Raw genomic sequence first — 25579 nt, forward strand, 5'->3', positions numbered from 1 at the left:
TACCAAATCGCTGTCAATTACCAAAAATACCACGACCAACCCATGAAAACCCCCAACCCATGGACATTTCAAAAATGAATGAAACAAAATAAATGTTTTAAAAATATCATGTCCGTCCTAAAAAATTCGAGTTAATTGTAATGCATTCCATGTAATCTAATTTATTTTTAAGCAAACCACACTTATTTACATCACATTCTAGTACGTATTAAACCGGGTCCTTGTCTTTGCAAATTCGAGAAGTCATTTCTTGCAACGGCTCGAGCTCCTTAGCAGAGATCATGTCGAATTCTTGCACGAAATAATAAAAATGTTTATAGCAAGCATTTACGTGGGCTTCCTGTGAAGAAAAATATTTCAGCTTATTTAAATATTTGAAAAACGAACTACTTTGCGATACATACAGCCCCGATGCTCACTAGCCTGTCGAAGTGGTGGATGTAGACGTGAACGAAAACACGGAAAAGTCGAGTTAAAATCTTACGACTTATTGCGGTAAAATTCTTTGGAAAAGGAACATCTGAAAGGAAGAATAATTTTTAATGTCCAGCTTATAGCATCATTATCCGATCGCAAATATTACCAGTGGAGACGGGGAACACGGCTTCATTGTTAATCTGTGACTCAATCCAATCCATTAAATGCTCAATGTACTTCTGAGCTGAGAGGGCGGTTGGCTTTTTATAGCTTAAAGATAACAATAGATAACCATTTAAGCTCAGTTAACGTTTTAATACACTTACAGATCTCCATCGGCCCACAGATACTCATAACGCGAGCCCCCGGACATTGTGGGACAGGTACTTTCGTTACAAAACTCGGAGACAGTGCCATAAATAAGGTTGATGCGATTAAAGAAGTCCACAACTAGAATGAAGAATCATAAATATATTAATTGTTATACATTTAGTGTATATTATTGGTGCACACCATGCACAGCAAGCCAGTCGTTCAAGTTCTCGCCTTGCGGCAGCCGCACCACTTGACGCAGATTAATCCCGGATTGCAAACTGGCCTGGGCTTGTTTATGGAGCGAATATCTTATTGTTCCCGATGCAAACGGCTTCTTCGGTCTGAAAGTCTTTATAAAGGGTATACATAAATGGATTTAGCTACAGAGTGCTGTGGTGTACAATTTTTCACTTGATCAATCCTACCTTGCCTTTTTGAAAGAACTCTAAAAATCCATTTAAAGCCATATTATCTTTTTATAGATTCCTGTATTGAAGTAAAGAAGGTGTTAAGCTTGCACATAAGCATGTGTGTTAACGTTTTATTTGTTTAATTCGATTTGGCACAATAATGTTTACGTTTATATTATGTTTCGTAAAGTATTTTGTTCTGTATTTAGAAGTCGCGAAATAGAGATGTGAGGCGAAATGTATCGATTATTAGACTATACCATTCCATCGTTCCGCTGGCTGTAGAAAATGTAGAAAGAAAATTGACAAAAATGTTACTTTAAAAACAAACAAGAAATAAAATTAACTTCGGAAATCCGAAGCTTATATACCCTTGCAGTTCGCTAATGAACTAAAGGGTAGAATTCTAATTCTTAAAATACGAGCATTCAATATTTTTAAATGACAATTTTAACGATAATTACAGATAAAAAACTCATAACTAAGACAAAAAAGCATTAATTTTAATTCGAAAAGCTTTCCTATATTTGTTTTCTTATGGTTAATAAAGCTGCATACTCAATTTAAAATTTAAAGAAATAAATTTTTTTTTTGCCAATTTTTGACAATTTTTACAATGTAACCCCTAATAAAATTTTTAAAATTTTGAATTTAATTTTATTCGGGCGTAGATAGTTAGACTCGGCTTTTGATGCTGATCAAGAATATATATGATTTGTAGGGTCGGAAATGATTCCTTCAGTGCATTTCAAACTGTAATCTGAAACCGAAAGTTCTATAGTCTTGGAAAGCTGATTAACAAATTACCTATGTATATCCTCCCATAATCCTTTAAAATTCATTAACAATATAGAATAAATAGGCTTATAAGTATCTTTATTATTATAAGAAAACAAATTAACTTCTATTTTAGGAAAAGGAAAGTACACATATGCTATTCCTGTTTAAGAATACCGATATCCTGAAGCAACTGGTCATTGTTATTTGGTATGACGTTTTCATTCAGTTGTCTATTCCATTGTATTAACTGCAATTAAAAAAGATAATAAATAAATATTGCTTGATATAGCAACAAAATTTATAGGTATACCGACGCGCTCCAGTTCAGCACGCAATGCAACCACGGCTTTCTCCCGATCCGCTACTAATTCCTCAAGGTACTGGTAGCGCAGCTTCTTCCGTGCCCGGCATTCCCTAGCACTTTGTCGGCTGCGTTCTAAAAATCACAATTTCATAGAGTTAATAAATTAAATAAGCTTTTTCATATAGTACTATCATACCCAGCTTGGCTTTTATATCCAATTTTTCTGTCGATGTCTTCCTTCCAGGTTTTCGTCCCCTCTTTCCACATTCCTTACGGGTCTACAAATTAAAAATTTTTAATTATTAATTGAAATGAAAAAATTAATAAATAATAAAATATTATAACTTGGAATGTCATAGAATAATTTACAAATAATGTTGTTTTAATTAACCTTGAACATATATTTTTTCATTTCACAATCAGCTTTTGTTTGTTTTCATACATATGTATATGTGCATATACTAATACATACATTCATACATACTCGCTTACATACTTATATAGAAACTTTACTGCGCATTAATATAAACTACAAATGGGAAACGTAGGTTTGGTATAAAATATCTTACCACCGTTTGAGACTCCTCGCTGATAGACATTTTAATACTTTGGCATTCCATTTCCGCCATTTTTATTCTCTATTAAATGTTAAATGTTGAATGTTTACTCTTCTTTGTTATTATGCGTCCTTTCGTAAATACTCCAGAGATGACACTAAACAAATTATACAAAACCAGCAAAATCGTTCGGATACGCAATTGTCTTGATTGAAACAATTGGAATGAAACGCTAAAATTCATTTATCGGCAAAACGACATTCATTATTAAGATTTAGAAATTTGTTGTAATATTCAGCGATAAATTACTACAGAAATATATATATTATATTTAAAAGCCAAATTCCTAAAGTTTTATTAAATAACAATATTACTAAAGAATAAATCTTTAAAGGCTCCTTTCCATAAAAAGTGTGGAAGAAAACTACGTATAAATTTGAATTTAGTAAGTTGACTAAAAAATATACCCCTAGGAATATCTTAGGTAAAATAAAAGTCAAATTTTTATGATAGACTACAAACTCTATTTTACATTTATTGCTCCGTTTTCAATGTTTCAAATACAAAGCTATTTTTAAATATTGGCACTTTTGCAACGAGTTTAACCACCCTGGTTGAAAATCTTGATATAGATACATACTACGCTAAATTATCCGGTGGTGATAACTTATTGATTATTTATTTTTCAAGGCAGGTATCTCTTGAAAAAGGGATAACATACATAGTAAAATGTCCAGTATGGGAGATCAGCGTGGAACTAGAGTGTATGTAGGCAATCTGACTGACAAAGTTAAAAAGGACGATCTCGAGGGAGAGTTCACAAAATACGGCAAGCTGAATTCAGTTTGGATTGCATTCAACCCCCCGGGCTTCGCCTTTGTGGAGTTTGAGCACCGCGACGATGCCGAGAAGGCATGCGACATACTTAATGGCTCCGAGCTGTTGGGCTCCCAGCTCCGTGTGGAGATTTCCAAGGGCCGCCCGCGTCAAGGTAGGCGTGGTGGAGGCTCCGTAGAACGCGGACGACGCGGTGACTTTGGCAAGCACAGTGCGACCGGTGGCAGCAGCAGCGGCAGCTTTAATCGCCGCGAGGTGTACTTCAACCGACGAGAGGTGTACGGCGGGGGACGGGACAGCAGCCGCAGAGACGGAAGTAGCAGCGGCAGCTCCAATCGCCGCGAGGTGTACAGCGGGGGACGGGACAGCAGCCGTTATAGCAGCGCCAGCTACGGCCGTAGTGGTGGACAAGGAGCTGGACGCTTCCGTTCCCGTTCGCCAGCTATATATCCTCGATTCTAATAACAACACCACGACTCATAGTTGCTTAAGGCTTACATATGAGTAAAGAATAATAAATAATAACTTAAGTGCGACCGCAAAAAGTACACCCTCGAAATATTTAAAATTGTAGCATTTGATCGTATTCGATCAACAAAAACCATCAAACAAAAACTGATAGTCGTCGTTTCTTCATTATTTATTTAACGAATTGCGGGTAAAGTGTGTAAACATTTCGCCCATAAGAATGACAATTGCAAGCACCTAAAATTTAAGTTATTTAAAGTAGATAACTTAGTAAGAAAAAGCCTACGTTAAGACTCGAACTACATACGTCGAAACCAAATTCTAGAAGTACGCAATTTTAATAAAGGAAATGCGTCAAAGTTTTCGTATACGTACTCAAGCTTTCGCAAAATAATTGGTCAAACAATGACAAGATTTCTCTAAGCAATTAATCGGTGATTTTTATTTTACAGACTTGCTTTTTTTTAATATTGAAAAAGTCGAAGATCTACTTGTAAAAGTGAAGCCTCACTATGTCCGGGTCTTGAGAAGGAGAATGTGGAATAAATATGGACATGGATAAGGATAAATGGATCGATGTAGTCTCACTCTGCTGCTTAATAACCCCAGGATCTGAAAGGATATAAACAACTATTTGCCTTTATTCGCCTTACATTCACTGTACGAATCACGCGTAAATTAGGGGAGTTCGCATGCCAGTGAACTCCTCAATATTTCAAAGATATTTACTTGTAAACATGGTAAGACATTTTTCTGAAAGGCTATTATAATGAAAGGTTTTCTTCAGGATGTATACAATCACACTTTAACGTTATTTTTATTTATAATCAGGCTGTGAATTTAAAACTTTTTGATTTGATCATTTATAAAAATTATTGTGTATACAAATAGTAAAAGACATTTAGTACTCTTAGTTTATATATATCTTTGAAATATGGTTTAATTTTTTTATTTTTCATTAGAGTCACCAAATTAAGATTCATTGGATCGCAATTAAAATATAAATAATAGTACAGCAATATTCATCTAAAATTTGGTCGATTAGTTAGTTTAAGGGGTAAAGTAGCCATTTGAAGCCATTTTAGTGACTGCGAATACATTTTTATGCACAAATGATATATTAAAAGGCAGATACATAAATAAAAGAAACGGAATTGGTTGTTACGACAAAAAGTTTGTTTTTCTTATCTATCTGGTATAACAATTTTCCGAAACGCCCAAAAATGTCCTAAATCAATAAGGTTTAAATTATATACAGATATGTATTGAATTATTTTCTCCCAGAAAGTCTTTCAAGGTAAATAGGCACCTTGGTAAACAACATTTTCTTTCTAATTCGATATAATTTAAAAAACGATTGCGATAATTTAAATTCTTAAACCCAGCAATAATAATCATCGGAAAAACTATGTATCGATACCTGCACCATTTCATCGTCCATTTCCACTTCTCAGATTTAGATACACAGAGAGGATTTTGAGGGTCACACTGACTATCGATAACAATTACTTGCTAGCCCTAAAACTACTATCACCTCTAGATTTGTGGATCTCACGCTTGATAAATTAAAATACATTTAATAGAGCATGAGCTATTGTTTAAGTTTTACACATAATTTAAAAGTTTTTATTTGGAATTTCGTGGCTTAATGTATAACATGTGATAACTTTTTAAGATGCAGTAACAGAAACTCGTTCGGTTGGAACCCAAATACATTTAGCTTATTGACTTAAACATACCCATATGCACATACATACATAACATACATATGTATTAAAGAGTAGGCCCATATATTCGTGTGGTGCCTGTGCTGCTGATAGTGTAAATGTGTAAAATGTCTGTGGATTCTGCTGTAAATATGTTTTTATTTAAACAAATATGTACATAATTGCACGAAAAATCTGTGCATATATGCGCACATGCCCATGCATATCTGCATATTTCTCTACATGCATATGTGTGTGCTCTAACTACAATACATACCACCATTCGCAAACAGTTTGTCCAAAAAGTGTGTGTCTACTACAAGATAAAACAAAAAGAAAAGTAAAAAACAGTTGCTGTTGCCAAAATCATGTCGCTATGTTAAGTAATTTAGATTAATTCGGTGTTCTCTAACAAGGATTTCGATTGTTTTAAAACAAGCGCAGTTTCGTTCGGTTCATTCAGTGCACCAATTAAATTCATCAAATTCCGTACATTGTGCATTGACTTCAATAAGAACGATATACGATATATAATATTGGCAAGTTGAACAATAATAATTCGGCCAATAAATGTATTTTGCTAAGAGGAAAATGATTATTTTGTTTATCATTGATAAAATCCCTAAACATGTAAGTATGGTCATTCACTTGTATGTCGTACTGTGTTTCTGCGTGTGTGAGTGGCAATTATAAGTACATATACCAAAATTAAATGCGATATTAAGTCCTTGTTAAGGAGTCGTCACTTTTCAAGTAAAGACATGTTTTTTCAGACAGTATAACTGTATTAAAATTATTAAAATGTCTATACACACATGTTCGCTGATTTCGGAAGAGAATGGCAAGGGCGGCTTGTCCTTTTTCTTCGGTTTTCTTGGTGCCAGTACTTTATCTGAAAGAGAAATAAATGCAGTCGCAAATCGCAAGCAGAAATCAGATGTTCTGATTTCGAGCCGTAAAAGATTAGACAGGGAGTAGGGATTCATAACAGAGATGGTAAACCGGTCCTATATCACAATAATACTTATTTTCACGGAACCAAAGCTCTGCAGATCATCTTCTAATCATTGGAGTATTAGAGTAGCTTATAAAAGTAAACACTCCTTTGCACAAAAAAACAATTTAGAAAATGAAAGATCAAAAGAACATACCTGTCATTTCATTCAGCACCATTCAATACCGAACAAATAAAAAGGCAATTTCTTATAATTTTTTAATTTTCGTTTATCATTGCAGAACCTCAAATATTGATATGGAAAAATAGTCGTAGTCGTAAATGGATTTCCAAATAGATTTTTGAATGGATGCAGCTAAAATAATTTGATCAAGTCTTTTAACTTACAAAACTATGGCAAACACCATTTCGTTAATGTCGAACGCGATACGCAATGTAGTGAGCAAAAAACGTATACGATATAAGGAGAAGGGATACAACCTGGATCTTACTTGTAAGTTAAATTTTTAATTAATTTGTCTCTTATGGTTGTAACATAACTTTTCCAACTCTGTTTAGACATTGACGAGCGCATCATTGCCATGGGATATCCAGCGCCCGATATACTAGAGGGAATATATCGAAACCGCTTTGAAGACGTATACAAGTTTCTGGAGGAGAATCATGGCCAACATTACAAGATATACAATCTTTGCCCAGAGCGCAACTACGACATCTCCAAGTTTCACGGAGTAAGCTTCATTTTGCTTGCACAAAGCTCATACTTCTCATACCTCAAAGTACTGACAATAATTACGATTACAGAGAGTGGGTATCTTTCCATTCGAAGACCATAACCCTCCAACTATCGAGTTAATACAACGATTCTGCAAGGACGTTGACCTGTGGCTAAAGGAAAACGATGCTAATGTTGTGGCCATACATTGCAAAGCGGGCAAAGGAAGAACCGGTAAGGAAATCTCTTAATTTTCAATTCCCCTTGCCCTAGTAATCAATCTTCCTCGTAGGAACCATGATTTGTGCATATTTACTGTATAGCGGATTAAAGAAGTCCGCCGATGAGGCATTAGCGTGGTATGATGAGAAGCGTACAAAGGATGGTAAAGGTGTGACAATCCCATCTCAGCGTCGATATGTTCAGTATTTTTCCAAATTAGTTTGTTCAAGTGTTCCATATTCGAAAATAAGCCTTAACGTAAGTATAACTCTACAATTGAACTTATTAGACATTGCTAATAACACAAAAAAAATTTACTTTCAGGTCTGTGAAATACGATTCTCGGTGTCCAGTTTTCTGCAAAATTTAGGAACGGTTGAATGCTCAGTATCTGTATTAACCGACTCAGCTACTGAAAATGTTAAGCCAGAAGTGAGTATTATTTTTGTGGCAAAAATATTCTCTAAATTCATTCTTAATCATAATAAAAATAATGTTCATTGCTTATTTACTTCTTGCAGAGACTGAAAACCTGGACGATTGATTTCCAGAAATCATTTGTATTGACCAGTAGTCCATCTTTTGCAGTTGCTGGTGATTTAAAATTTGAACTAGCACAAAAATCCTCAAGAAAGATAGTTTGTCACTTCTGGCTGAATACATTTTTTGTGCAAAATTCTTCAAGTGAGTAAACTGACAAAAAGCTAAAAAGGACGTACATTAATGTATATATTTTGTATTAGATTGTGAAGCCGAGGGATCAGTTAATAAATATACACTCACTTTAAGCAAATCGGAAATTGATGATGTTCACAAGGACAGGAAACATAAATTTTCAGAGGATTTCAAGGTAAATTAATAGTGAGAAGTTCGAAGGAAAGCTTTCGAATTTCGAGGTTTGATATTTCTCGCTATTCAAGTTTGCAATAGTTTAATGCAGTTTTTCATATCTTTTATTACAGTTTACAATCATATTTGAGGCAGATAATTATTGCAATAATGTGCAAGCTGAACAACCCTCAGAGTTGGAGAAGAACGACAACGTTTTACACAACTGTTTTCTTAAGAAAAAAGCCCTGAGTGCGATCGTCAATGAGAATAATACATCGAAAAGTCAAACTATAGAACCGTTATTGGATCATAAGGATCACAATATAGTTGTAAGTGTGAACACGTTTTGCGGAGAACCCAATAATATGCTTAATCTATAAATCTAATATCCGTAGACTAAAATTCAATACGACACATCAGCCAATTCAAAAAACACTTGTTCTTCTTCGAGCGCGTCTAAACGCAAACAGCCCAATAATAGCAAGCCTCTTTCATCCAGCTTGAATGATTCCAGCACAAGAGAGGATATAAAAAAGAATCATATGTATAATAATCAGCCGTCCATTAAGAAAACCGATTTAATCACATGGCAGAATAGCGATGTTCATATCACCAGCTCTTCTGACACTCGAAGTATAAATGAGAATAAGAACATCAATTACAATTCATACATCACATGTAATCAATCCTCCAATACAAAATTCAGCTGTGGCACCGAAGAAGGCGAGGAAGATTGGGAATCCGGTGAGTTTTCCGACATGAGTTTGCCATAATACACCTGCCTGACCCGACCCAAATGATCTGAAAATCTTGCCAGCTGTGAACTCCAGTGCTCGACCATTCCCGATTTCTTTGTTCCTTTTGTTTTGTTTTGTACAATTAATAGTAAAAATAGTATATATTGCATTCAGAAGTTTAATTGCCCAGCACTTGGCCTTCTCTTGCCACCAGAGCGCGCAAATAATGTTGGCAAGGAAAAAGTCTGTTATTTGCGAGCTCTGTCTATCTTCTCATATATCGTCCACCCACTTATATTCTTATTGACTTCGCCAGAATAATCATCCGAGACGATTTAAAAGACTTCTGGCTGAACGATCTCTTATTTTTTGCTGTATAAAACGAAGCCACCAGAACTGGATTGCATATATGTTTAAAATATATATAGAATAATGGATTTATATGTCCCCAAGACTTTGAGAGCATATATGCTGGCAGATAGGCTGTCCAAGATCTGCTTCCTTCCTTTAAACGGGAAAATGATCGAGAACAGTGGGGCCCTGCACACATCTGTTTAGAATATAAACAAAATAGGTGAGTGAGAGCTCAGGCCTGCTGCTCAAAAATTAAACTAATCCGTATCCACATATTGTCGTCTCTCATTAAACATCTCTCACGACTTCATGAATACTGTGTAGAAAGTTCTTTCTGAAGTAAGCTGACATGCGGACATTGTCCAATTTGTTGTTCACATTTATGCATCGATGACACCTGAATGATTTCCATGAAATATAAACACCAACTAAATCGACATATCTTTAACTTTAACAAAATAAATGTATGCTTCTGTATCACAGTCATTTTCATCGAGTTTACATTGTCTAAACTAATGTAGCAAAATATAATTATAAACATTTGTTCATGTGGCTCAAGTTTCTTCTATTCTAATTGATATATGTTCTTTCATTTCGTTTTAGGTGAATCAACATACCTGTAATCAATGCTTATTACGGACTTATAATTCTTGGTGATTTAGCAAAGTAATTAAAATTGCTAAGTAATTGGCTAATCTATTCGAATTTGTAAATATATACTGTATGATATTTATTTAAGTAGTTTTAACAATTATTTTAAATAAACTCATGTACATTTTGTATTGTAGATTTCATTCGAACTTTGGGTTTTCTTTGTCTACTGGTTTTAAATAGCTAATAATGTCAAGGTAAACTTGGTCGGAATAATATAGAAAATAAAAAACCTTGCAAAGGATTTTATCGGCTATGACTATAGTAAGGGACTGAGGCTGGGGCCATGTTTTAAAAAAAATATTTATGTATTTAAAAAAACAGGTTGGAAACCTAATAATTGCTTTAAGTTTTCAATAATTGTTAAAGTTTTTAAGTACAAAATTATTTTTTCCATTTTATCAGTATTGATCAATTTAAATTTTTTACCGAACGAAAATTTCATGTAAAATTTAAATAGCCTAGAAAATAATTTTTGAACGTCAATTAAAGTAATGCAATTTTCCATTTCAATTATGTCTAAAGTCAATAAATTCAAAGTTTAAGTTACCTACGAATTAAAATTTAATTTAACTTTAAAAAGTGTAAAATATAATAAGTTTGAATGCTGTTTCGTTTCCTTGTTCCAAATTTTCTTTTCCTCAAATGATGCCAAATATGACGCTACCTTGACTACCCTTATATTATTGTTGTGTACATTTGACATCAAACTTTCAGAGGCATTTGCAGTTTAACGTCAAATATCTAATTTTAACAATGAGTAATTATTCAGAATTTTTTAAGAATGTTTTTAGCGACATAAGCCGTCGTTCTGCCTATTCGCAAATGTTGATTGGAGTAACTTCAGGATGGTAAGTGTTGCATCATTGCGGTCCTAATCAATAAACTTCACAGGGATATTTGCAGTTCTTGTTATGCATTTATCAAGTTTATGCTTTTGTGCTTATGTATATTAGATGTTAACGTACATGCATATATAATATCCGACAAACTACAGAATTCGTGGTTGACGTTGTCTGCATTGCGATTTTATGACTTCATAATGCAGTGATTCATTCGCCGCATAGCCATTGTTGTTTTTGCCTTTTATGTTTGCAGAATAAAGTTCTTGCTGTACATAAATATTACGTATTTTTTTTAAGTCCTGCCGTATACGTATCTATATGTACATATATTTACACAGATATATAATTGTTTCATAATTTCACAGGGCCACTGGATTCACAACAATGAAAATAGGAAAATTTGCCGCCTTCGCCGTTGGCGGCAGTATTATTTTGTTGGAGATCGCACACCAGGAGGGACTCATCAAAATAAATTGGACTAAGCTCGATAAAAGCGTTGACAGGCTGGCCGACAAAGTTGAATCGTCGCTTGGTCGCGAGAAAAATTGGAAAGAAAAGGTAAATAATAAACAGGCTAGTCATATTTTAATATTAAACATTATTTACATATTACTTTGCAGACCGAACGATTTGTGGACAACAAATTAGATAAGGCCGAGAGCTTGCTAACAAGGAATGGCAAAAAGGCAGCAAAATGGTATTCCAAGCTCATTGGCGATGAGGAAGGGCCCAAGATCAACGATCTCCACATCTTTTTGGCATCCTTTTTCGGTGGCGTTGCTTTGGGCATCGCCACAGGTTAATCCAAGTGTCAAATGCAACAAAGAACTCATTTAAATACATAAAATGAATACCATAAGGTTATTAAACGCAAATCTCACTTAATAAAGAACAAAAAACGAAACGAAATACGACGTAGAATGCGCATCCCCACCGACTTATATTTTCAATTTTTTTATTTTACGTAAATTCTTAGCTCCTACTTATATGTTACAGTCCATTCTTGTTCAAAATACATATGAAAGTACGATACGTTTACATTTCTGGATTACTGGTTTTAAAATGGCTTTCGTGCCAGGTTTTGAGACGGTTCGAGATATCAGTGAATGTTGGACGCTTTACAGATTGTTCATGCCAGCACTCGATCATCAGTGAATAGACGGCAGTGGGACAGTTTTCTGGTGCGGATAGCAGTTGTCTTGAGCGGATTAAATTTATCACTTCCTGATTGCTAAATCCGTAATATGGCTGGAATAAATTAAAACTTAGATTCTGTGTCTTTAAAGTGAAATATTTCTATATTTACCTGCATTCCATAGCTGTAAATCTCCCAAAGGACGACGCCAAATGACCAGACATCGCTTTCGGTGGTGAACTTTCCATATAATATCGATTCGGAGGGCATCCAGCGGACAGGTAACAAGGACTTTGACTGAACCCTGGAAAAAAATAGACACTGTTAAGCTAATTTTCACTAGTAAACCAGACTATTGCAGTTACCTATAGTAATCCGAGCTGTAAATATCTCTTGAGAGTCCAAAATCTGATATTTTTACTATCAATCCCTCATTAACCAGACAGTTTCGAGCAGCCAGGTCGCGATGAACGTAGTGGTGTGCCGACAAGTACTGCATTCCCTCGCTGATCTGCAATGCTATTTGCAGGAACTCCAGTTGCGACAAGGACTTGCCTTCAGTGGGTGAGTTTGAGATGAGGAACTCGTGCAAGTCTCCATTGGCCATGTACTCGAAAAGCATGCAGTAGGGCTCCTTGTTCAACACCACTCCCAATATACAGACTATGTTTTGATGCTTCAGATCCGATATCAGTTCGATTTCACGCTTAAAGTCCTGCTGTGTCTTCAGCGAGGCGTTCTCTTTCAACGCTTTGATTGCGACCGTTATCGTGCTTTTGTTCGGCTGCAAAAGCTGACCCTTGTAGACTTTTCCTAAAATATTGATTTGTATTTATGTATAGGTTCTATCATCTATGTAACTCATAATTAACTCACCAAAAGCTCCTTCGCCCAACTCTTCCAGGAACTCTACGTCTTGGAGTGTAAAATGCGAAATTCTTAATAGCGTATTTCTCTCAATAAGCTTGGAGTTCAACGCAACATGATCAGATAAATTTCCTAAATTGGCTCTGGTATTATCCTGTGCAGAATTAAGCTGCGAATTCCCATAGATGTTCTTATCAGCGCTGGGTGTATTGATCTATAAAATTAAGTGATTTGATCATTTATCTCTATATCTGTCTGGAGACTAATACTTACATTATGAATATTTCTCATTCCGTAGTGCATGATTTTCCGCCGTTTAAATATTATAATGGCAAATATTATTATAAAAATCAATATGGTGGCTGCTGTCGTCCCGATAATGCCAATCCAAATCTTATCGGCACATTTGGGGATATCACAAGGTTCTATAATGCGGTCTTGAGAAGAGTCTACGAAGCACCAAGGGCTGTCTTCAACACTTCCGGGATTTCTAAGAATATATAGCAACAGAATGAAATATTTATTAGTCTGTGATCCTTATAATCTTAAAATACCTGCAATAATTCTGACCGATGAGCTCAGGAAAGTCGGAAATTTCCTTCATCAGCCAGGACCACCTCAAGCATGGCTTTCCGGACACCGATATGTTTGCTACTCCTCTGTAGCTAGAGCCGTCCTCCCAGTAACAGTTCTCGGTCTTGTCCACCTCAATGGTTATGCCCAGGGACAGGCAATCTTTGTGTTGGGGCAATCTTTGGCAATCCTCGACGCCAACCACACCAATAACCGGATGACGTTTGGCAATGGCATACTCCTTTTGGCAAAGTTCGTTTTCAAGGAGTTCGCACTCCTCGCGACAGATGCGCTTCAGGTTCTCGGATTCTCTCGTTGGCGGGTATTTACTCGAAATATCTGTGCTGAACACATCTTCGTAAATGGTGGATTTCTTTTTGAAAATATTAATGCTTTTCATGTCCTTGCTTTTGGTCCTCTTTCGGCGTATGGTAAAATTCGAGTTTTTACTGTATTGCTTAGCGTTCGTAGCCACATTGGCAAAATACAACAGATTCGTCCGCTCCGGAGTTCGGCAGATAGGCATGGAGCTAAAGCACAAGCTTGGCAGTGCATACATTCGACAATTCGCATTCATATCTCTGAAAGAGAAGAATTTAGCACGGAATATAACTGCTTAGTAAGGGAGAAGACCTACTTCGATTCCTTAATAACGCCATATGCGGCCTTTAGTCGCTCCTCCAAGGAATTCATAGTGAGATTCGGTGATACAAAAACGTAGGCATTGCTAAGGACATCGCGGCAAATAGTGCCGTTGTATAAGTGACAAATCCCTGACGATTGTTGAAACCTGATGGAGAAAAAATACAAATTTGTTAAAACTTTAATTGAACAGCTAATTTCCATGGACACTAAAAAGTTTGTTTGCTTTTTTTTATGGATCTAAATACCTACCCGTATATTCCCGAGCCCATACTACTGGTTGTCTGCACCTTCGTCGTCTTTAAAAAAAGGAGTAGCAAAAAGCTCAAAACAAATGCTGATTTCTTGGTCATTTTGTAAAGCTCTGGGCCAAACAATATACACAATTTTTGTTATAGCAATTAACTAATTGACATGTCGACCCTGCGAAAAATATTTTTGTATTTGTCCTTTCGCGAAAACTTGATACATTTCATCCCTTCGCGCAGGGGTTCCTATCGGTTGCTTATCGATGTATCGATATTGTTTTAAATTTAAATCATTTTAACCACCTACAAATTTTAGATATAGAGTTTTACATTCAGCGCTTTGAATTTTTATCTATTTGTAACGATCGTATGTATGGCAGCTATATGATATAGTAGTCCGATTTTCATTACATTTTACACAAAATTTTAGATTAATATATAATGGCTATATATCAAACTTGATGAAAATCGGTTGAGAACTGGAAAAGTTATAGTTGTTTTTCTTAAACTTCTCCGATTGTTCCTTTGGTAGCTATATATATGTACATATATAGTCCACCGATTCGCCATGCTCCGAATTATATATTAGTAAAATTATATAGAAGAATAACTCCATAGTTTCAGTTAAATAGTTTGCTCTTACATTTGTTCCAAAACAAATCTCGCGCATGTGTTCATACATATGATTCCCAACTGGTTCTATCTTCCACGGAACGAAGTGACTGCTGCCGGCCAAGTCTCAGAAATGTGTTGTGTTACAAAAGTTGCAAGTCATTGTTTATTGGTGTTCATAGAAACTTACTGGTCATAGATACTTACTACTGTTGAGAGTTACTTACTGCCCATAGATACTTACTGATCATAGGTACTTGCATAGTTAATTATATATATAGTCATAGTTAATTACTGGTCATAGATACTTACTGTTCATAGCTAATCATCATATCATATGATTCCCAACTGGTTCAAACATCCCCAGAACGAAGTGACTGCTGCTGGCCACGTCTCAGAAATGTGTTGTTACAAAAGTTGCAAGTCATTGTTTATTAGTGTTCGAAGTTAGTAACTGATCATATATACTTACTGTTCAGAGTTACTTGCTGCTCATAGATACTCACTGATCATAGTTAATAACTGCTCATAGTTACTTACTGGTCATAGTTAAATACTGATCATAGTTAATAACTGCTCATAGTTACTCACTTACCAAAGTTATTTACTGGTCATAGATACTTACTGTTTAGAGTTACTTACTGGCCTTAGATACTTACTGTTCATAGTTGATCATCATATCATATGATTCCCAACTGGTTCAAACATTCCCAGAACGAAGTAACTGCTGTCGGCAAAGTTTCAGAAATGTGTTGTTACAAAAGTTGCAAGTCATTGTTTATTACTGTTCAAAGTTAGTAACTGATCATACATACTTATTGGTCACAGATACTTACTGGCCTAAGAAACAGAAAGCAAGGAGTGTTCCCTCAATTAATAATTATGCGTATAATATCAACAATGTATTTGGTACAGAGCACAATTCAATTAGTATTTTAAAATTTAATTACAGCTTTCTGACGAATTAATGCCAAATTTTGGTTACTCCGCCGCACTGTCCACATTTTCCGAGGAAAGGAAGCCAACAATATCAAAGGCGGACTTCTCACTGATCCAAAACAATCCAATGACTAAGGCTTCCAAAATCCCAATGACTGCACCAGCGCAAATATCCAAGACATAATGGCGTTGCAGGATAAGTCGCGAGATAGCCACACTAACAGCCCACGCAGTCATCGGCATTAGAAATACAATGTGAAGGGGATACAGCTTTGCAAAGAACAGAAGCACGAAGAACGCTCGGGAGGCGTGTCCAGACGGAAAACTGAACTTGTCGGGACCTATTGTCATCATATCTTTACTGGCCACCGGTCTGCGTCGTCGCACGAGCGCCTTCAGAACGGCCACGACAACCACATCAAGTACCAATCCAAAAAGCATATTCACTTGCATCTGATACAAGTCTTTCGAGCTGAGCAGCCATATGAAGGCAATCCACGATGCGAACCAGGCGATCCCATCGCAGGATATCTCGAGAAATCTACTGTGTATCCTCAGAGATTTGAAGAACGACAGGTTGGACACGGCAACCACAAAATGCTTCGAGACCTGCACATCCTTCTCCAGTAAGTATTTCAGTGCCGGTGATGACTACAAATACAAAAAAGAGGTTTTAATTTTTATTACTTTGTGAATCACCGCCGGCTAACCGTCTTCATATCGCTGGGTTTGTCTTTATTGTGTTTATTTATTGTTAGTGATGCAATGACAACGCTACTTCCCCAAGTGTCATTCGATATTTAGTCGATAATAAATGCTTTCAGTGATTGGGAACGATGGGGTATGAAACATTCGAGTGTTTTAATATTTATCATTTAATCAACACCACGAAAACGATTACTTTTATAAAATTAGAAAAATCGTGTTTTATTTTGCATATGCCATTGATTTTCTTTCTTCATATCAAACCGATATATGAGATACATATTCTATTGTGTTTTTTGACCCTGCTCAACTCTGGTCACTCCACTTTACTTTGTTGTGATCGAATATTCCAATAGATTTTCGTAAATTGTATCTATGTACAATTATTCTGATGCGAATGTGCGGAACATAGTTATTTCCATAATTTCCAATATCGTTATACAAATCGGAAAATGTACGCGACTCTTAGTGCCCAGTGTTTAGAATAAGATAAGCGTAAAATCGATCTTATATTTCGATAAGAAAATTGTACATTTCTTGCATTAACTGGTAAATAAATATTCTATTACGTTATTCCCATACAAAATACCGACTCTGAGACTCACACAAACGTGTAATAATCGATATTGATAATAAAGACAATTGTGCCGGTAATGAAAAAATTATTGATATTTAACAAAAAAATTTCATCCTCCAGAAGTGTGTGTACCTACATACATATGTATGCGCATATATAGACATATATCTAACATTTACAAGATATACATAATGACATTACCAGGAGGCCGCTATCTTGCGTAGAGAAGTCGCTCACACTTTCTTTTTTAAATTCGTTTAAGCCAACTTATTTCAGATACATTCTGTTTTTTCTTGAGATACGTATGTATGCAGTTTACATCCCTAGCCGTTTACAATCTTCTCCAGCACACATTGGTCGTAGGTACATATTTACAGGCCGCGCATACATATAAACTTATGTACATCGAAGTGGTCCAACATTCCGTGCTTTTATGTTTAAGCCGACTATCGATTTTAAATAACTTGCTTTGTGTGTGTGGTAAAACGTTTTTCCAGCGGATATGATTGTTTTATTTTTTTGTTTAAGCTTTCGACAATTGTACACACTGACTCGTGGATCCCTTTATCTGTTATCAACGAAGGTGTTCCGCACATGCTATGTGTGTATAAAGACAGTTAAGTTGATTACTGCCTCAGTTATGCAATTGTAATTTTAAAATGTAAATCAATGTAATATTTTCTTTGGCCGCTTCCTTTACCTAATTTCTGGGGGTTTCGCAAAAAATCGCACCACACCACGGTCTGCCTCCCCGCAACGCCCTTCGTGACAACATAGGCCCATTAAATGTGTCCACAACTTTCGGTTCAATACGGCGACCAGTGAAGTTCATGTTTTCCTACCCTCTAATCCAGTCCGAGAACAGTTGTTATTCTGACGAAATACTCTGAAAACTACCCCACTCCATTTTAATAGCTATAGAACTCTATACAGTGAGGGCAGAAAAATTAGTATGTGTATCTATTTAAAGAAGTAGCCCTTTATTGATTTATTTTAGCCGATTTGAAAATTTCAATACTTCCAGGCCGATATGCTCCTTGCTTTCAACTGAAAGTAACAAGTAATCCGTTTCAATGATGGCCGCACAGCACCAACACTACACCGTCGAGGTGGGTGATACCAACTTTACCATTCATAGTCGGTACATTAACTTAAGGCCAATCGGTTCCGGTGCTCAAGGAATAGTATGGTAAGTTGATTCTACGTCTATACTATCCTTAACAGTCCTACTTACCCACTTGAGCAAATCGATATAATTGATTTTTGAATCACTGAAATTTAAAAGACAGGTTTACTCTTATATTTCAATCTCAATATTGTTCTCATGCTTACTAATTATGAACTATTTTAAACACTATTTTAGCGCCGCCTACGATACTGTTACTGAGCAAAATGTGGCCATCAAAAAGTTATCTCGACCATTCCAAAACGTTACCCATGCCAAGAGAGCTTATAGAGAATTTAAGCTAATGAAGCTTGTTAATCACAAAAACGTAAGTGTATAAATATATAAATGGAAATTAAAATGTTAATAAATTTTCCTAGATTATTGGCTTACTTAATGCTTTCACTCCCCAAAGAAACTTGGAGGAGTTTCAGGATGTTTATCTTGTCATGGAGTTGATGGACGCTAATCTCTGCCAAGTAATTCAAATGGATTTGGATCACGATAGAATGTCGTATTTGCTTTACCAAATGTTATGTGGAATAAAACATTTACACTCAGCTGGAATTATACACAGAGTAAGACATTCCAATGAATCATATTAAACAACTTTTCACATATTTGCGTATTTTAAAATGTTACCTTACAGGACTTAAAACCATCCAATATAGTTGTAAAGGCAGACTGCACTCTAAAAATTTTAGACTTTGGTCTTGCACGCACCGCAGGCACCACCTTTATGATGACCCCATACGTGGTTACAAGATACTACAGGGCCCCAGAGGTCATTTTGGGAATGGGCTACACCGAGAACGTGGATATTTGGTCCGTGGGCTGCATCATGGGTGAAATGATACGCGGAGGCGTACTCTTTCCTGGAACGGATCATATAGATCAGTGGAACAAAATTATTGGTAATTAGTTGTGCGAATCGTTGAGTTCGGTTTGATCTACATAATTCGTTATCTTTCCAGAGCAATTAGGCACACCTTCGCCCTCATTTATGCAGCGGTTACAGCCAACCGTCCGAAACTATGTAGAGAATCGTCCTAGATATACTGGATACTCATTTGATAGACTCTTTCCCGATGGATTGTTTCCAAATGATAATAATCAGAACAGCCGCCGGAAGGCTTCTGACGCTAGAAATCTTCTCAGCAAAATGCTCGTCATTGATCCAGAACAGCGGATATCGGTGGACGAGGCTTTAAAGCATGAATATATCAACGTTTGGTATGATGCTGAGGAAGTGGATGCTGTAAGTGAACCAAATGTAATTATTTCTACCCTAAGTTGAAGGTCTAACGAGATATTAAATATTTCAGCCTGCACCGGAGCCCTATGATCACAGTGTTGACGAGAGAGAGCACACTGTGGAGCAATGGAAAGAGCTAATTTATGAGGAAGTTATGGACTACGAAGCACACAATAATAGAACACGGTAGAAATCGACTTTTTTCTCCTTAGTCAGTCATAATAAAAAACTAAAGCTTACCAAACAATGCGGCATGTGTTGTTAAATTATTACAACAAATAAAATATTCAAATTGTATTTAAAAATATAGTAACCATTAAAGAAATAAAATCAATACACAAAACATTATAATTTCTTACTTTAAGCGCCTGAGACTATTTATTCTGCGGTCTATAACACAAGAAGTATTAAAGTTTATGAAGATCTACATTGGTGCTCAAACGGCGAAACATATCACAACTAAAATATATTAAATCAATATTTTTTTATATGCTAATATTTTAGGTAAATCGAAGTTTTTAAACAATCATAACTAAGCCAAAAATTCATTAATTTCAGTTCGGAAATGTGTTCTAGGCTAGTTTTTGTAGGGTTAAAAAATCTGCATACCGAGTTTTAAAATTTAAAAAATGTAATTTTTAATCAAATTTTGACAATTTTAGCGATGTAACCCATTACAAAATTTTAAAAATTTAGAAAAAAAAAATAAATAAATTTAAGCCAGTCATAGCTATATTAAGCCAGCTGTTGATGCTGATCAAGAATATATATTTATAGGGTCGGATATGATTCCTTCACTGAGTTTCGAGCTTCTGACTAAACTTAAAATACACTGCAAGGGTATAAAAACAGACAGTAAAACATTTAAAAATAAAAACATGTAACGGATGCGATTCGCGTAAAAGTATTCGATAAATAAGTACTATCGATAGTTCGATTACAGTAAAGTGTCATCGCGAATAAATGTGGGTTTGATAATAAAGAATTGCGTTGAACAATAATAATACAAATCCTAAATGTACCAAACGGAGTAATTGCAATTACTGATATTCGAAGTATTAGTGCGGCTAGCAGCAAGATACTTTAGGTAATACATGCAATTAGTTGATTTGCTGGCGATGAATAATACGCCATATCCATGTGCGTTTGTAAACCGTATCACTCGGAGTGCCATATGTACATATATTTGCATGTACATACATACAGAGCGAATAACTCGTAGATACATATGTAAGATGTATTAGAATTCCTCAGATATATGTACATACGTACATGCATATATATTTATGATGCTCATCTATAAAACAAAATATGTACAAGCATATATACATATGTACATATGTTCGCGTGTAAGTGTGTGTATAATGAATTGAGCATCTAGCCCCATTGGCTGCACTAAGACATTACGCAGAAAATTGAAATAAACAAAGTGTACAGTGCGGGCCAATTATGAATTCCATCGCTTACAACAACTCACCGATTCTAATCTTTCGTCCAGTAAGCGCTGTCTCTGCGCTGCCATGCAATTATTGACATAAACGACGTAATTGCGTACTACGTATGCTGATGTTGATGTTGATGTTTGATGTTGACAGACGGCAAGGCAAAGGCAAGGATGTTGATGTTGATATTGAATGTGGGTGAAACTATGAGATTCGTTGTGGTAAATGTATAGTTTTCCTGTGTGATCAGCAAATGTCGTGTGTTTTATGATTTAACAAATTTAAAACACTCCAACGGGGTATACAGTGTTCTAAATAAGTCTTAATAATGACAACAATGAAAGTGACAAAGACTTATGTAGGTTCTCGAACGATGAACACAAACAGTTTTACATAATTAAATTTACATCACATGTTGCCTACATTACAGGAATAATGGCATCAATTTCGGACGACGGGATGGTCCTCAGCGGCTACCAAAAGAAGTTGAAGACCATGAAGAAGAAGTTCTTCGTTTTGTACGAGGAAACGTGCAATGCTACAGCACGCCTGGAATACTACGACACGGAAAAGAAGTTCCTGCAAAAGGCAGAGCCAAAGAGGATAATATACTTGAAGAACTGCTTTAATATCAATCGCCGCCTGGACACCAAGCACAGATATGTCATAGTGCTGTCCTCCAGAGAAGGCGGCTTCGGCATTGTGTTGGAGAGCGAAAACGATTTGCGCAAATGGCTCGATAAGCTGCTATTTCTACAAAGGAATATAGCAAACACCAATGGTCAGGTGTTCTCCACATATGGTATGTGTCTCTGTAATATGTTTGTGTCTTTATAGCCTTGCTAGGCAAAAGCTTGCAACGTAGTGAAGGAGTCATTTCCGACCCTATAAATCAAATACATATATTCTTGATCAGCGTCAACAGCTGAATCGATCTGGATGTGTCCGGCTTAAATTAAGTTTTTTCAAAATTTTGAAAATGTTATAAGGGGTTACGTCGTTAAAATTGTCAAAATATGACAAAAAATTACATGTTTTTAAAAACAAGCTTAAAAAAGCTTTCCAAATTAAATTTATTGTACTTTTAGCTGAGTAATGATATTTCAAAATCTTTAATTTACCAAAAAAAAAAAATGATCATATAAAAATATCGATTTAATATACCTAGAATACATATATTTTAGGTTTCCTTTGGTTTATGCGAAGGCCATTAATCCAATTCTTGCCGTAAAGTCATATATTGACTTCCCGAAGCTAGCTTGCATTCTTGTTTGAATCTTTTTTTATTCACACTTCCCAATTTGTTGCAGACCATGTCTGGCAAGTGGTTATCCAGAAGAAGGGACTGGCGGAGAAGGTGGGAATCACTGGAACCTATCACTGCTGCCTTAGCTCCAAGTCCCTGACGTTTGTGTGCATAGGACCGGAGAAGACCCCCAACGGTGATCACCGAGTGGCTAGCATTGAAGTTCTTCTCACAACGATACGGCGGTAAGGAAAACTCCTTTAGAAATACGTAAAACCTAAAGCATAATTTTTAAATATATTACCTCCAGATGCGGCCATGCATCCCCACAATGTATTTTCTATATGGAACTTGGCCGGCAGAGTGTTTTGGGCTCTGGCGAGCTGTGGATGGAAACGGATAATGCAGCAATAGCGACAAATATGCACAATACGATATTAAGGTAGGAGAACTCAATTGGGACCTCTTTTATTTGCTTGATATTAATGTATTTTATTATATTTTTGCAGCGCCATGTCAGCTAAAACCGAGTCGAATGTAAATTTAATAAATTCCTTTCAATCTAGACCAGATTTTAGTAATGTGCCAATGAGGCAGCGCTCATCGTCGGCAAACGAAGCCTCAAAGCCAATAAATGTTATTCACAATCGCCAAAAGTCACTCGAACTGCGTAATTGTAGTTCCCCCCATAATTATGGTACGAATTTGTAATGGAAACCCACTTTTCAGAGTTACTTATAATTTTTATTTTAGGCTTTTCGCGTGAGAGATGTGACAGTTTACCAACCAGAAATGGCACCCTTAGCGAGTGCAGTAATCAAACATACTTTGGATCGAATCATGGACTGAGATCCAACACCATTTCTGGCATCCGTCCGCATTCGTCATCCAACAAGCACCATAGCAATAGTCCAACGTTCAACATGCCATTAAGATGCTCCGAATCCGAAGAGTCGTCGATTAGTATAGACGAATCTGATGATAATGGAAGCTTTAGCCACTACCGACTAAAGTGAGTTTCTTTTTTTGTCAGCATAAGAAATACATATTAAAAACCTTTTTCCACAGCACTCGTTCGTCGAAGAGCGCAATACCTGAGGAGAACCTTGATGACTTTGTTTGTGCCGAATCCAGCAAAGTCACTGGACTAAGCGGTGAGTTAGCCATCAAAATGTTAATTGTTCAGATAAAAATCTATTTATTTATTGAGTTTAGAATGTGACGAAACCTATACCATGATGACTCCCATTAAACCAACCAACGATGAACACGAAAAGGTGGATTTGCAAAGGTCTGAAGAGGCCAATTTGCATTTCAATTTTCCTGAACATATGTCCGAAAAACTCTCCAAGGAATTGGATTTGGACTCGGATAATCAGTGAGTATACAACATCTTTGTATTTATGGTTGATCTCTACTGATTTTATGCTTCTTTGCTTACAGATGCGGACGTCCCATTCGTGCTTATTCTATAGGCAACAAAATTGAGCATTTAAAGATGAATTCACGACATGGCTATATAAATGATACAGGGCAGAATTCGAACCGCGTGCGAGCTTACTCGGTCGGTTCCAAATTGAAGATACCGCGATGCGACCTGCAACGCGTTGTCCTCGTCGAGGACAACAAGCACGAGTTTGAGACAAACAGGAGTCAGAGCAACATTGCCAGAGGAGCGGGCTCTAGTACGGGGCGCGAGAAGAAATCAACGAGTGCTCCGCTCTTGAGTTTGAAAACACAGGTAAACCCAGACCGAATGAGTGACTTAATGGAAATTGACTTTTCGCAAGCGACCAATTTGGAAAAGCAAAAGATTATCAAAAACAGTGAAATGCCCAAATATATTGAGAGGTCGTTCGCCAACAATATAAGAAGTGATAGTTCCAATTTAACCCTGCACGCTGCCAGCCAGAAGGACATCTTCAATGGAGTCAAAATAACTAATACACCGGCGGCAGCAAGTAGCTCAGAGGACGGTTACCTGGAGATGAAGCCAGTGGGAAATACGAATATTTCCAGTACCATTAGCCTTCCCATTAAAATAGAAAAGCTCAAGCTAAAAGACGATGTTCATAAAGTAAGTTCATACAACAAAAGTCCTGAAAAGTGGAAAGAACAGCAGGCCCCCAGAAGCGCCGCCGTTCCCGCTTCCCTAGATGAAAAGGCTAAGCCCGTAGAAAGTAATAATACGGATTATAAACATCCCGAGCCTCAAAGCGATCTTGAAAAGAAAAATAATGTGAAAGAAGTGAAAGTAATTGAAAATAACAACCTAGATTCGAGCAGTCACGATGAAAAGAAACTAGTTCATTCAATAAGTAGCGAGGATTACACACAAATTAAGGATAATGCAAATGATTTTACCAACTCCAACGAAGTTGGCTACAAAATTCTGCAGATAAAGAGCGACAGTTCCCTAATCTCCTCATCGAGAATCTACCAAAAGGGCATACTCAAGGATAACCTCGAGCGACAGCATCGACTTACGGAGAGTGTTAATATAATTCCTGATAAAACCACAGCCAAAACCTATCCATATGCGAAGGCGGCCACAACAACGGCAGACTCGAAAAGCTCCGAGACGTCGCCTCAACCCAACATTCTACAGAATATATCCGATTTGAATTTCCCCGCACGCTCATCGTCACGCATATCCCAGCCGGAGCTTCATTACGCCAGTCTAGATCTTCCCCATTGCAGCGGCGGCCAGACCACAGCGAAGCATCTGAAGCGAGGTTCGCGGGAATCTCCAATTGCCTTAGGCCCCGAAGACGGTAGCACGTATGCGAAAATTGATTTCGATCAATCGGACTCATCTTCCTCCTCATCGAACATATTTAATACGTAAAGTTTTCAAGCTTATTGACTACATATATATGTATATGATTTGTTTATAATATTGTACATTTATTGTAAATATTCTCGGACAAGCAAAGCTTAAAATTTTTGGATGCTAATAAATCAATTTTATTTAAATTAAAATTACGATGGTATTGTATGGAACTTTCCTATCATACAGCAACATTAATTAAGTCAAACAAATAATATGCTGCGTTTCCCTTGCGACTC

At 36.4% G+C, this 25579-nt stretch overlaps 9 protein-coding genes and 2 long non-coding RNA genes across 46 annotated transcripts; 6 read left to right on the forward strand and 5 right to left on the reverse strand.

The window, feature by feature from the left end:
- Nucleotides 1-135: 135 nt before the first annotated feature.
- On the reverse strand, nucleotides 136-1404 carry Mob3 (MOB kinase activator 3). Its single transcript, XM_020951623.2, has 6 exons — nucleotides 1158-1404; nucleotides 931-1081; nucleotides 744-867; nucleotides 584-687; nucleotides 405-520; nucleotides 136-340 (listed from the first exon to the last, which is right to left on the reverse strand). Exons 1-6 carry the CDS (start codon nucleotides 1197-1199, stop codon nucleotides 209-211), a joined length of 669 nt encoding a protein of 222 aa, XP_020807282.1. The 5' UTR covers nucleotides 1200-1404; the 3' UTR covers nucleotides 136-208.
- A 597-nt stretch (nucleotides 1405-2001) lies between these two features.
- On the reverse strand, nucleotides 2002-2942 carry REPTOR-BP (REPTOR-binding partner). 2 transcript variants are annotated; one of them, XM_020951535.2, is made up of 4 exons: nucleotides 2796-2942; nucleotides 2423-2504; nucleotides 2237-2358; nucleotides 2002-2169 (listed from the first exon to the last, which is right to left on the reverse strand). In XM_020951535.2, the coding sequence occupies exons 1-4, from the start codon at nucleotides 2853-2855 to the stop codon at nucleotides 2077-2079; spliced, it is 357 nt and encodes a 118-aa protein (XP_020807194.1). In that variant the 5' UTR covers nucleotides 2856-2942; the 3' UTR covers nucleotides 2002-2076. The 2 variants fall into 2 exon arrangements, with proteins under 2 accessions (XP_020807194.1, XP_020807195.1); XM_020951536.2 differs by having other exon boundaries at nucleotides 2233-2358.
- Nucleotides 2943-3290: 348 nt separating this feature from the next.
- Nucleotides 3291-4494, forward strand: Rsf1 (Repressor splicing factor 1). The gene has a single exon (XM_020951533.2). It carries the CDS (start codon nucleotides 3513-3515, stop codon nucleotides 4080-4082), a length of 570 nt encoding a protein of 189 aa, XP_020807192.1. The 5' UTR covers nucleotides 3291-3512; the 3' UTR covers nucleotides 4083-4494.
- A 46-nt stretch (nucleotides 4495-4540) lies between these two features.
- On the forward strand, nucleotides 4541-10408 carry Pten (phosphatase and tensin-like protein). Of its 27 annotated transcripts, none has more exons than XR_015271215.1 (13): nucleotides 5557-5786; nucleotides 6239-6424; nucleotides 7031-7242; nucleotides 7308-7480; nucleotides 7554-7698; nucleotides 7757-7944; nucleotides 8011-8118; nucleotides 8208-8370; nucleotides 8430-8536; nucleotides 8649-8846; nucleotides 8913-9261; nucleotides 9571-9828; nucleotides 10212-10408. XR_015271215.1 is itself a non-coding variant. In XM_086830850.1 (12 exons), exons 3-12 carry the CDS (start codon nucleotides 7143-7145, stop codon nucleotides 10229-10231), a joined length of 1551 nt encoding a protein of 516 aa, XP_086686976.1. In that variant the 5' UTR covers nucleotides 5589-5786; nucleotides 6234-6424; nucleotides 7031-7142; the 3' UTR covers nucleotides 10232-10408. The 27 variants fall into 27 exon arrangements, 19 of the variants coding, with proteins under 19 accessions (XP_086686978.1, XP_086686989.1, XP_020807189.2 ...); XR_015271216.1 differs by having other exon boundaries at nucleotides 5589-5786; nucleotides 6234-6424; XR_015271214.1 differs by having other exon boundaries at nucleotides 5648-5924.
- A 4-nt stretch (nucleotides 10409-10412) lies between these two features.
- On the forward strand, nucleotides 10413-12031 carry LOC110183322 (FUN14 domain-containing protein 2). Its single transcript, XM_020951568.2, has 3 exons — nucleotides 10413-11110; nucleotides 11470-11662; nucleotides 11725-12031. Exons 1-3 carry the CDS (start codon nucleotides 11016-11018, stop codon nucleotides 11905-11907), a joined length of 471 nt encoding a protein of 156 aa, XP_020807227.1. The 5' UTR covers nucleotides 10413-11015; the 3' UTR covers nucleotides 11908-12031.
- Nucleotides 12032-12042: 11 nt separating this feature from the next.
- Nucleotides 12043-14839, reverse strand: Ror (Tyrosine-protein kinase transmembrane receptor Ror). The gene is made up of 8 exons (XM_020951567.2): nucleotides 14574-14839; nucleotides 14317-14469; nucleotides 13661-14260; nucleotides 13380-13596; nucleotides 13116-13320; nucleotides 12605-13052; nucleotides 12411-12543; nucleotides 12043-12352 (listed from the first exon to the last, which is right to left on the reverse strand). Exons 1-8 carry the CDS (start codon nucleotides 14672-14674, stop codon nucleotides 12140-12142), a joined length of 2070 nt encoding a protein of 689 aa, XP_020807226.2. The 5' UTR covers nucleotides 14675-14839; the 3' UTR covers nucleotides 12043-12139.
- A 477-nt stretch (nucleotides 14840-15316) lies between these two features.
- On the forward strand, nucleotides 15317-16348 carry LOC147644005 (uncharacterized). Its single transcript, XR_015271221.1, has 2 exons — nucleotides 15317-15434; nucleotides 16134-16348. It is a non-coding gene; the product is annotated as an uncharacterized LOC147644005 (long non-coding RNA).
- Nucleotides 16062-21433, reverse strand: LOC110183367 (polyisoprenoid diphosphate/phosphate phosphohydrolase PLPP6). Of its 2 annotated transcripts, none has more exons than XM_086830875.1 (2): nucleotides 21300-21433; nucleotides 16062-16771 (listed from the first exon to the last, which is right to left on the reverse strand). In XM_086830875.1, exons 1-2 carry the CDS (start codon nucleotides 21342-21344, stop codon nucleotides 16163-16165), a joined length of 654 nt encoding a protein of 217 aa, XP_086687001.1. In that variant the 5' UTR covers nucleotides 21345-21433; the 3' UTR covers nucleotides 16062-16162. The 2 variants fall into 2 exon arrangements, with proteins under 2 accessions (XP_086687001.1, XP_020807288.1); XM_020951629.2 differs by lacking the exon at nucleotides 21300-21433 and adding an exon at nucleotides 16831-17097.
- On the forward strand, nucleotides 16971-20165 carry bsk (mitogen-activated protein kinase dJNK). Of its 7 annotated transcripts, none has more exons than XM_086830872.1 (8): nucleotides 17180-17475; nucleotides 17665-17765; nucleotides 18427-18591; nucleotides 18766-18895; nucleotides 18948-19145; nucleotides 19217-19481; nucleotides 19542-19825; nucleotides 19893-20165. In XM_086830872.1, exons 3-8 carry the CDS (start codon nucleotides 18476-18478, stop codon nucleotides 20010-20012), a joined length of 1113 nt encoding a protein of 370 aa, XP_086686998.1. In that variant the 5' UTR covers nucleotides 17180-17475; nucleotides 17665-17765; nucleotides 18427-18475; the 3' UTR covers nucleotides 20013-20165. The 7 variants fall into 7 exon arrangements, with proteins under 7 accessions (XP_020807228.1, XP_086686997.1, XP_086686996.1 ...); XM_086830874.1 differs by lacking the exon at nucleotides 17180-17475 and adding an exon at nucleotides 17931-18018 and having other exon boundaries at nucleotides 17582-17765; XM_020951569.2 differs by lacking the exon at nucleotides 17665-17765 and having other exon boundaries at nucleotides 16971-17374.
- Nucleotides 18346-18868, reverse strand: LOC147644006 (uncharacterized). Its single transcript, XR_015271220.1, has 2 exons — nucleotides 18735-18868; nucleotides 18346-18673 (listed from the first exon to the last, which is right to left on the reverse strand). It is a non-coding gene; the product is annotated as an uncharacterized LOC147644006 (long non-coding RNA).
- On the forward strand, nucleotides 20740-25492 carry chico (insulin receptor substrate 1 chico). 2 transcript variants are annotated; one of them, XM_020951635.2, is made up of 9 exons: nucleotides 20740-20909; nucleotides 21695-22066; nucleotides 22575-22755; nucleotides 22821-22952; nucleotides 23020-23207; nucleotides 23264-23522; nucleotides 23579-23664; nucleotides 23726-23888; nucleotides 23954-25492. In XM_020951635.2, the coding sequence occupies exons 2-9, from the start codon at nucleotides 21700-21702 to the stop codon at nucleotides 25356-25358; spliced, it is 2781 nt and encodes a 926-aa protein (XP_020807294.2). In that variant the 5' UTR covers nucleotides 20740-20909; nucleotides 21695-21699; the 3' UTR covers nucleotides 25359-25492. The 2 variants fall into 2 exon arrangements, with proteins under 2 accessions (XP_020807294.2, XP_086686990.1); XM_086830864.1 differs by having other exon boundaries at nucleotides 20762-21622.
- The last annotated feature ends 87 nt before the right edge of the window (nucleotides 25493-25579 follow it).

The sequence above is a fragment of the Drosophila serrata genome, unplaced genomic scaffold (assembly GCF_035046125.1).
Source record: "Drosophila serrata isolate PLE 108 unplaced genomic scaffold, ASM3504612v1 contig_240, whole genome shotgun sequence".
NCBI lineage: Eukaryota > Metazoa > Arthropoda > Insecta > Diptera > Drosophilidae > Drosophila > Drosophila serrata.

Bases quoted from the DNA above. Each gene is read 5' to 3' on its own strand.
- Mob3 (XM_020951623.2), bottom strand. From the start codon at position 1,199: ATGGCTTTAAATGGATTTTTAGAGTTCTTTCAAAAAGGCAAG. The intron at 1,082-1,157 runs GTAGGATTGATC...CCCTTTATAAAG, and splicing joins AGTTCTTTCAAAAAGGCAAG to ACTTTCAGACCGAAGAAGCC. The intron at 521-583 runs GTAATATTTGCG...TCTTCCTTTCAG, and splicing joins CGTGTTCCCCGTCTCCACTG to ATGTTCCTTTTCCAAAGAAT.
- REPTOR-BP (XM_020951535.2), bottom strand. From the start codon at position 2,855: ATGGCGGAAATGGAATGCCAAAGTATTAAAATGTCTATCAGCGAGGAG. The intron at 2,505-2,795 runs GTAAGATATTTT...TTTAATTTGTAG, and splicing joins GCGAGGAGTCTCAAACGGTG to ACCCGTAAGGAATGTGGAAA. The intron at 2,359-2,422 runs GTATGATAGTAC...TGTGATTTTTAG, and splicing joins GGATATAAAAGCCAAGCTGG to AACGCAGCCGACAAAGTGCT.
- Rsf1 (XM_020951533.2), top strand. From the start codon at position 3,513: ATGTCCAGTATGGGAGATCAGCGTGGAACTAGAGTGTATGTAGGCAAT.
- Pten (XM_086830852.1), top strand. From the start codon at position 7,143: ATGGCAAACACCATTTCGTTAATGTCGAACGCGATACGCAATGTAGTG. The intron at 7,945-8,010 runs GTAAGTATAACT...ATTTACTTTCAG, and splicing joins ATTCGAAAATAAGCCTTAAC to GTCTGTGAAATACGATTCTC. The intron at 8,847-8,912 runs GTAAGTGTGAAC...TAATATCCGTAG, and splicing joins ATAAGGATCACAATATAGTT to ACTAAAATTCAATACGACAC.
- LOC110183322 (XM_020951568.2), top strand. From the start codon at position 11,016: ATGAGTAATTATTCAGAATTTTTTAAGAATGTTTTTAGCGACATAAGC. The intron at 11,111-11,469 runs GTAAGTGTTGCA...ATAATTTCACAG, and splicing joins ATTGGAGTAACTTCAGGATG to GGCCACTGGATTCACAACAA. The intron at 11,663-11,724 runs GTAAATAATAAA...ATTACTTTGCAG, and splicing joins AGAAAAATTGGAAAGAAAAG to ACCGAACGATTTGTGGACAA.
- Ror (XM_020951567.2), bottom strand. From the start codon at position 14,674: ATGACCAAGAAATCAGCATTTGTTTTGAGCTTTTTGCTACTCCTTTTT. The intron at 12,544-12,604 runs GTAACTGCAATA...ATTTTTTTCCAG, and splicing joins TACAGCTCGGATTACTATAG to GGTTCAGTCAAAGTCCTTGT. The intron at 12,353-12,410 runs GTAAATATAGAA...AATTTATTCCAG, and splicing joins TTTACAGCTATGGAATGCAG to CCATATTACGGATTTAGCAA.
- bsk (XM_020951569.2), top strand. From the start codon at position 18,476: ATGATGGCCGCACAGCACCAACACTACACCGTCGAGGTGGGTGATACC. The intron at 19,146-19,216 runs GTAAGACATTCC...GTTACCTTACAG, and splicing joins CAGCTGGAATTATACACAGA to GACTTAAAACCATCCAATAT. The intron at 19,482-19,541 runs GTAATTAGTTGT...TTATCTTTCCAG, and splicing joins TCAGTGGAACAAAATTATTG to AGCAATTAGGCACACCTTCG.
- LOC110183367 (XM_086830875.1), bottom strand. From the start codon at position 21,344: ATGGCAGCGCAGAGACAGCGCTTACTGGACGAAAGATTAGAATCG. The intron at 16,772-21,299 runs GTGAGTTGTTGT...TTGTATTTGTAG, and splicing joins TGGACGAAAGATTAGAATCG to TCATCACCGGCACTGAAATA.
- chico (XM_020951635.2), top strand. From the start codon at position 21,700: ATGGCATCAATTTCGGACGACGGGATGGTCCTCAGCGGCTACCAAAAG. The intron at 23,208-23,263 runs GTACGAATTTGT...TTTTTATTTTAG, and splicing joins TAGTTCCCCCCATAATTATG to GCTTTTCGCGTGAGAGATGT. The intron at 23,665-23,725 runs GTGAGTTAGCCA...TATTGAGTTTAG, and splicing joins CAAAGTCACTGGACTAAGCG to AATGTGACGAAACCTATACC.